The sequence below is a fragment of the Chenopodium album genome, chromosome 21 (genome assembly GCF_948465745.1).
Source record: "Chenopodium album chromosome 21, dcCheAlbu1.1, whole genome shotgun sequence".
NCBI lineage: Eukaryota > Viridiplantae > Streptophyta > Magnoliopsida > Caryophyllales > Amaranthaceae > Chenopodium > Chenopodium album.
This window is the reverse complement of record NC_137854.1, coordinates 18,257,501-18,266,283: the sequence shown is the minus strand read 5'-3', so window position 1 is coordinate 18,266,283 and position 8,783 is coordinate 18,257,501. Positions and strand designations below refer to the sequence as shown.

The window sequence follows — 8,783 nt, the reverse complement described above, 5'->3', positions numbered from 1 at the left end:
CTATAAATTACTCATGCCTCAAGTTGATATTAATCCAAAAAAGAGACACATATGTATCACTTTAAGACTAACACTTTTTTTTTTAAAAAAAAAAAAAATCTTCTTCACCCTATGGCTATACGAAAGGAGCATTATAAATAATTCATTTATTTTGGAATACAATGTCTTATACTTTTCAAATAAATCTCGTTTAGTTTTAATTCCATCACCGTTCGGAAGAGCAAAATTTCCTTATGCATTTCTTAATAAAGAGACAACTAACTTTTAATTAAGTGACGTATGGCTTTGCATGCTTGTATCATTTTATTAATAATATAAATCTTTCGAGTTATGGTTTATGGCTTGTATTTAAATAAGAGGGTAAAATTGAATATTCAATCATGATAGGTTGTAAGATGATCTATTTACCACAGAGAATTATACTTTTAAAGTTTTATTATCTCTGAGAGACCGCTTACGTAATCTAACATGATTAAGGTTTTCGCGAAGGTGCGAAGGTGCTCCATGATGTTCGCGAGGTACAAGTCTGGGAAAATTGGGGCTAAGCTGGTTCACCACTCCAGCGAAGACGAGGATGATGATGTGGTTGTGGATCCACCCCCAAAGGTGGTTCTGAGGTTGTTGCTGTTCCAGATCTGCCTGAATCTGGGGCTGGTGACCCAAAGGCTGTCGGGGAGACTGAGGCCTCCAAAGAAGCTGCTCTAGACAAGGAGGAGAGTCTAGTGAAGGATGATGGCAGCCCTTCCTCTCCTAGGGGTCACAAACGCTCCAGATCTGTCTTCAAGCCCAACTACAGTGACTGGGATCCAACGTACCTGGCTTATCTTAGGGATAAATACCCTAATGACTTCCCCCCAGAGCTTTGAAGAGCAGCGTAACTATTACTAAACCCTAATTGCTTTAATTTCTGTTTAATTTGGTTATGCTGTTGCCTAATTGATATGAGTTCCTGAAATTTTGTTTTTAAGCTTTAATTTGGTTGGTTGTTTGATTTGAGTCCCTGATTTAGGGTAATCAACTTGTTTGTGTTGTTGTTTGACTATTATTGTTCCTTCATTTGGTATGTGTAGACACCCATTTGTGTCTCCCCAAAACCAAACCCAGTGATAAATACCTTTCACGTCGAACCATAATCGAATGAGGTGAAAGTGTGAAAAGTCAAGTATTGCAGTTAGTTTTTATTAAAATCCTTCTTTCTGTTTTCGAAAACCCATTCTATTTTATAAAAACGTCCAATTAAGTTTATTTTAGTCCATGATAAGGGTCCAATAATGGTGTAGTTAGATGGGGCTTTAAAAGACCTTTCCAACGATATATTATAAGCCCAATTCCGATGAATAATGAGGAAGTTACGGCCAAAATACTAAACTGGGCCCAAACCGGATTTTACCTACGACCCAATGATAATGTGGAGGGTCCAAGGGTTTAATCCTATTCCTAAACTAATTAGGATTGATTAGAATCTTCTATAAGTTTCTAAAATATCTTAATTATCCTTTTTTGAAAAGATAAGATCATAGAATTTGATTTGAATATAAACTTTCCTTTTTAAATCTTTCCTAATTCTATTCGGATTTAAACATGTTCAAAGATAGTCAGATATTATTTTAGTGCCTCATATTTTTTATCCAAATTTTATATGGTTGGATAGATCTTGAAATTATCTTTCCAATGATATAATATAATAATAAATACGAGTTATCACGAAAAAGATATTAAAGATATACGAAACTCTATCCAAAACTGACACCCTTTCTTTATTTCGGCCATATCTTTTTATCTAAAAAAGATTTTAATCTGATTCCAATTGTATTAGAAAAGTATTTTTAAGAGCTTTCCAACGACATATTATATGACTTATTTGGATTTCTGGATCAAAAGATATGATAAAAACAAAATTCGCAAAAACTGCTGTCTACGAGTTTTATTTCGATTTGAATTCGGATTTCTTCGACCTTCTCTTTTTTCTTATAAATAGAGGTCTTATCTCCCCTTTTTCATTCATCATCTCTCATCAATTGTTACTCAATTCTCTCTATCAAATCTCATCAAGAATTACTTAATTCTTATTTTCTCCCTCTCTTTCTAAACCAACCTTTTACATACAATTCCGCATTCACAAGACTTAGAATCTCTTAGCCAAGTTCGAAGTTGCCTTCGCCCTAGACGTGCAAGGTTTGATATTTTTTGAGGGTTTGGTCCAAAACTAGTCAAAACTTTATTTAATTTGATTTCAATTTAATTATTTAATTATTTAATTATTTAATTATTTAATTATTCTTTATTGATTTTCATTAAAGTTTACTAACTTGTGTATTTTGTTATTAGAAAGAGGTACGAGGCTTCAAAGTAAGTAGATTAGCTTACTTCCTATTTCTTTCACAATGTAGAAAGCATGCTTATTATCGTTTATAATTCCTAGTATCATGTTAGGATGCTTTTAATGCTTTCTAGTATCATGTTAGGATGTTATTTTTTATGCTTTCTAGTATCATGTTTAGGATGCCTTTAATCCTTTCTAATATCATGTTAGTGCCATGTTAGGTTTAAAGCTTTGATCTTTATTGTTTAGTGACATGCTAGGATTGGTTATTAATCTTGTTAGTATCATGCCTAGGGTCTTGCTATTTTTATTAAGCTTTATTATACCTTATTGTGATTATTACTATTCAATATTGTTTATTATGTTGCTTAAATTTTTTTATTGTTATTGCTTGATCACGCCTTTTATGCAGGTTTAAAGGGAATTTGTACTTAAAATCACGCTTAATAAGATAATTAATAATTTGGTTTAGGCTAATGTGATTTTAACTCAAGTGATCGCCAATAATAGTCTTGTTTGTGCATTAAATTTCAACCAACATAGATAAACAGGGTAGGTTCAATATGATGTTTGTATGTTATTCGAAAAGCGCGCATGAATACGAGCAGAACAAAGTAGAGGCCTATTTTATAGGGCGGGTCCTTTCTTTTGTAGATTGGATTCGTACCCTCATCCCCGGACCCTATTTGGTTCAAGACCTTATGGAGTAGTTGATGGTCCTTTTGGATTGTCTTTTGGGTTTACAAGTTCCTAAAACTTGTTGGCGACTCTTTTTTCTCTTTGTCTTTCCCTTTGGAACGCCACCGTACTTTAGTGTATGATCACAGTGGGGTTCAAGTTTGGGGTTATCATAATGCTTGAAATATTCCCTACAGTATGGATTCTGATGATGTTTTGTATGGATGATGTTCATTGATTTGAGTCCCTGATTTAGGGTAATCATGTGGTGTGTGATGTATTGTATGGATGATGTTCATTCTTTTGGTTGGTTTTGCTTCTGGACCCTCAAATGTTGCTTGAGTCCCTACGGTGTGTGTGTGTGAGATTTGCTGGAATAGTTAAGGTACTGAGTCCCTTTGCTAGTTGTTTGGTTAGTAATTTGAGTCCCCCTCTTATGATGTGCCTTAATGTCTTTTGTTGATCCATATGATGAAGGGACTCACATGATTGTACCCCTTGATAAAGGATGCTCCAACAATTTCTGTTTAAAGTTGTTGTTGAGGTGCCTTGTTAGTTTGGGGTGCATGTAGAAGAAACACCCCTCTGATGGATTTATGTCCTAAATTGAAGTTGCATTTTGAATGGTTTCATTTCATTTCTCAAAAAGTTTTGATCTTTACAATTGTAGTAGCCCATTTACACTTGTATCTCATGACTGCCTAAGAACACTACCTATTTTGATTCACAAAATACGCCTAACCATTACTAAAACAATCAAAAAACAAGTTTTACTTCTAATGGTTATGTGTGGCAATCCATGACCTTCAATAGCTTCTTCTGTCTGTCTTGAATCTTCAAAAAGTTGTCAGTTGCATCTGCATTTACAAAAAGTTGTTTGCTTGCACCATTGTTAGTCAGCATCTACTTCCATGTCTTGTGTCTCTAGTTGAGGCCCTGTGGTAGGAACAAAAAGAGTGTTGAGGTAGTTGACTGTCTCAGCAATGAGTTCCCTTTTCACCTTTAGTATGTCTTCCAAAGTCCCTTCCCTTTCCTGTCTTGCCTTTGACATGTGTGGTGGGTTAAAGTTATTACCTCCTTGCTTCTCAAGCACTTTTATCATGCATGACTGGAGAGTAATCCATGTGTATCTGTTGACGGTAGGATCAAAAACCTCAAATGCTTCTGCCACCTTCTCAATTAGTTCATCCAAATTTTTAGGGAAGGACTGATATTGGATTGATTGAATCACCTTAAATAAACCAAGGTCTAACACATTCAAATTAGGGGATTGGGCAGGTTGGAAAACAAATTGAATATTGAAACCATTTGCTTGTGTTGCTGCCAGGAATTCTTCATCATTAGGCACCTGATGTGGCCTAGCATTGTCCCACTGTATTACAATGTTCTTGCTTAGTTGTTCTGGCCATTGTGCATGAAAAGTAGGAATGATTTTGTTTAAAATCATCTCCCTGATAGCATCTCTGTTGACACTTTGGATTGCTTTTGTTTCCATAGTCCTTGCATCTCTGTTCTTGCTTTTTTTCTTGGCCATTTCTTGCTTTACAAAAGGGAAAAGCCCATACTTCCCTGAGTGCAATAGAGTCCCATCCTGTGCATACAGTGGCTTGCCTATCATCCCCATAAATATTGCCTTTAACTTGAACCTTTTTTATTGATGTGCTGTGTATGGTACCTCTTCATTAGGTGTAAGATAAAAGGTCCTTGTCTTTGGGTTTAGATAGAACCACTTCTCATCAATATGGATGTAATATTGCAAATCCATAAATGATGGGTCTCCCTCACTTGGAACAGGTTCTATATGCTACAACACCCATTTCAACCTTGCTATTTTATGATTGTCAGTTAATGCTGGGTGATTGCTTGCTGTGACAACCCTTAGTCTTCCCTTTTTCTTTAACCTGTGTATGAGTACATGATTGACATTGAGCGCTGCACCATAACTTTTGTTTGTGGTTCTCTTATAAAGAGGCACAAACATAAGCCATTCATCTGAGTATTCTTTAGGCTTTTTCCCTGTTGTGCCTAATTTTTTGCTCCTGACATCTACAACATCCCCCTGTTGAATTTGTTTTTTGATTTCTTGAAACCACCTTGTTGTGGTAGATCTGTGAACACCATGTTTTCTTGCCAAGGCTGAAAGAACTCCTCTTGGAAGTGAGTCCCCTTCCATATTGAGCATGATATCATCCACTATACTCCTCTTTTCATGGATTTTTAACTCTCTACTCTGTCTTCCATGGTTTGGTTGTTGTTGTTGCTCATCTGGTTCTGCCTCTATATCTGAGTCCTCCGACTCTGCTGATTCAGTTTGTTGCTGTTGTGATGACTCAGTAGAGTCTGACAGTGAAGTAGTGCTGTTTGCTTCTTCTTGCATGTTTGTTTGATGCAGCTCTAGTGTGTTCTGCTCCATTAATAGTGGATTGATTCATCAAATGCCTCTTCCATGAGTCCCCTTTTTTTTCAGATGAAGAAGTGATGAAGTGGAGGTGTCTTGCTTTTTTTTTGGGAGCTTTCAATGGAGCCTGATCCTGTACAAATGAACTGCTGTAACTAACACAGCAATTAGGATTTAGGACTAATTTCAGATTAGGATGGTTTTTGTTTAAGTTGGAAACAATGGCACCTGTATTTTTTTGGGTCTGTAATTAAACAAAGTGTTGATGATTTCCCTCCCCCCCCCCCCCCACCCTTTGGATAATGATTTCTGAACTTGTGTGAAACAGATTTGATCTTTTTATAAGGCCTTTTGATATGAAAAATGGGTGAAGTGGGAAAAATTTGAATGTTGTTTGAAATGTTTTCAAATTTTAGTGAAAAGTTTGGAGGGAAACAAAAAAGAGGCAAAAAATTTGCCCCCTTAAATCTGCCAGCAACGCAAAAAGGAGGGAAGATAGAGAGAGAGAAAAAAAAGAAAAGGTCACATGGGTTACCCACTAAAATTGGGACCATCACTTTTCCCCCCTTTTTTAATTCTCCTAATTGCATACCCCTCCACTCTAATCTCCCCCCTTAAAAGTTTTGCCTAGGAGTCCGCAAACTCCCTATTTGTTGCGAGTAAATCGTAACGGAGGGAGTATTATTTTTGACAATTTTTCCTTGTTAATATGGCATATTAAATTATTAATTAATCGGGCTCTCCTCAAGACATTATATTACATATTAATATATTATTGCCATTTGCCATTCCATAAAACTTCCCAAATTTATCATTTCCTCTAATATTTTTAGTTTATATTTCTGTGTTGAAAGGCAAAAAGCCAAAGTCGAAAGCAGCAAAGCAACCATGAAAAAGGCAATCACAAGCAGCGGTTCTTGGTGGCGCCTCCTCACATCCCAACCCCGTAACCTCTCTTTATCCCCTTGTTCAATTTTTTGTATCAGCTTCATTTTGCAATTACCCTGAATTTTAATCTACCCTCGTTTGATTTTTTGATTCGATTTATCACTTTATATTGCATTGTTTTGTTCGAATTTTACCCATATTTGGCTTTAATTAATTGCTCAAAGTTCTTAACTTTTAAAGCTTTGTTGATTTGTTTACTATTGTTTGGTAGTTGTATTCATATTATCTAACTTAAGTTTTAATTAGGTGAGAGTACAATTAGTATATTGTGCAAAGTTTGATTAAAAATTGTTTTTGAACTTGAGTATCTATTTAATACTTCGTTTTTTAAAATTTTATTTTTCTTTATTTGATTACGTAAAGTATTAATTGAATGATGAAGAATGAAAATTAGTCTAGTCTAGTCTAGTGAAAATTATTAATTTATTAATATTTGTAGTGGTTTCTTTGGGTGGATTGCCTATGTTACTCTGACTCGGTTACGAATGTAGGAGACGGGTTTGTGTCTAAATGTGGCTCAATTAATTTGTGAATGATTTTAGTCCAAAATGAAATGTCTAGTGTCCGTACCTATGCGTATGCGGTATGCAAGAGTGTAAACGATCGAATGTGGGTACTCAGCATGAACCGAAGAGTACAAGTAAAAATAACATCTAGGGCATGCTTGGATTGGAAGTAATATATCAAGGGGGTAATAAAAGTCAAACTTGAAAATCCACAAGTAATTAGAGGTATTGTTGTAGGAGACAAGGTGTTTACAAATGAAATAAGATAGTTGTGCCTTGGGAAAAAGCGAGAGATGGAGGAATTATTATCCTCATAATGAGGGTAATAGTTACCCACCTTCCCCCTAGTGTAACTATTACCCCTAAAATGATGGTATTAGTTCCTTTTTCTTCATCTCATACCACACCATCACTACCTAATTTTCCTTACAATCACACCATGACTATCTCCTCCTTCCCTAAATTCACTTTCATTTTACTTAATTTGACTTTTATTACTCTAGTAATATATTTCCCTCAATCCAAGCATGCCCTTATGGGAAACTGGGGTAGGAAATTGATGCTGAAAGTTTGATTGATTATCTCGCTTTTATCTCATATTTACATAGCTTATTCTACTTAGATTTGATTTTGGTGTAAGTTTTCTTTTAATAACTTTTGTTTAATTTGATTGATGCCTTTGAGAGAGCCTTATAGTCCGTGTTACTGGGGCATGGCAAAAATGCCACCATACTCGGGTTGATACGACTAACATGGATAACGACACGCCATGTTGTCGTTGGTTACGACAAGCTTAGTGAAACCCTAGTTTTGGAAATTAGTAGACCAATTTAAGAGAACAAGGTTAGTGCATAGCTTGGCTAGGAAATTCAATAAAGAGAAAGCAAAGAGTGTGGTTGAGGAGCGAGAAATTAGTGTTTTGGATCGAATTGCAAAAGAAAGCAAGTGCATTTTCTTCATGAATATGTTTTGGGTCTTTTCCTTTGATATATAGTTTAACCTCAATTTGTCATTAATGCATGAAATTAGTGTCGTGGCTAACACCCTATCACATTAATCCTAAATTTACTAACTATACCAAGTATGGTGGCGAATAGGGTTGAGCTCCTTGAGGACGGCCAATAAATGACACTACTCTTACTTGTATACAATTAAGTTTGTTCAATCAGAAATGAGGTTATTCGCAAGAAAGTAGGTGTGGCGGGCATTGTAGATAAATTAAGGGAAAATCGTCTGCGTTGGTTTGGACATGTAAGACGGAGACCCGAGGGTGCACCGGTGCGAAGAGTGGAAGAGTGGGACCATGGAGGGATTAAACGAGGAAGAGGGAGACCAAAGATGACTTGGTTGGAAGGAGTGAGGAAGGATATGAAGTGCATGGATTTACGTGAGGATGAAGTTTTGGATCGTAAGGGATGGAGGAGAAAGATTTATGTTGATGACTACACGGAATAATCAAATTTGGTTCATGTTAGCCGACCCCACTTTTGGGATTAAGGCTTTGATTGATTGATTGATTGATTGATTGAATTAAAAAGTAGGTAAACTACATTGTTGATTAAAATTAACTACATTGACTGAAATAAAGGTGTAAACTAAATCTTAAATCTCGAATTTTATTCAATTACAAGACACTAGGGGCATGATAGGGTTCAAGGATAATTAATCAAGTATGGGATAAGGAGAACTCAAGCTAAATTCAAATATTACATATGCATATCATTGGCTTCTAAATTAGTCCTAATGATTTCTCAGACAAATTCCCTATGCATTACACATGGACTCCTATAAACTAATTACTTGCAAATGGCTAGTTAAATGCAATGAGTATTAGAAGACAGCTAGGGAATAATTTAATTAATATTATCAAGCATCTAAATTTACCCATAACCTTACCCCTAGCCAAAACACCACTCACAAATCATTATCT

General features: G+C 35.6%; 2 protein-coding genes across 2 annotated transcripts in view; one reads left to right on the top strand and one right to left on the bottom strand.

Moving 5' to 3' along the window:
* Positions 1-3,893: 3,893 nt before the first annotated feature.
* On the bottom strand, positions 3,894-4,625 carry LOC145600532 (uncharacterized). The gene is made up of 2 exons (XM_081656415.1): positions 4,290-4,625; positions 3,894-4,208 (listed from the first exon to the last, which is right to left on the bottom strand). Exons 1-2 carry the CDS (start codon positions 4,623-4,625, stop codon positions 3,894-3,896), a joined length of 651 nt encoding a protein of 216 aa, XP_081512541.1.
* A 1,573-nt stretch (positions 4,626-6,198) lies between these two features.
* LOC145602114 (uncharacterized) overlaps positions 6,199-8,783 on the top strand; it is a 7,165-nt gene continuing 4,580 nt past the window's right edge. The window contains exon 1 of the mRNA XM_081658271.1: positions 6,199-6,345. Coding sequence (XP_081514397.1) covers positions 6,288-6,345 — 58 coding nt within the window. The 5' untranslated portion in view covers positions 6,199-6,287. The remainder of the gene's footprint in view (positions 6,346-8,783) is intronic.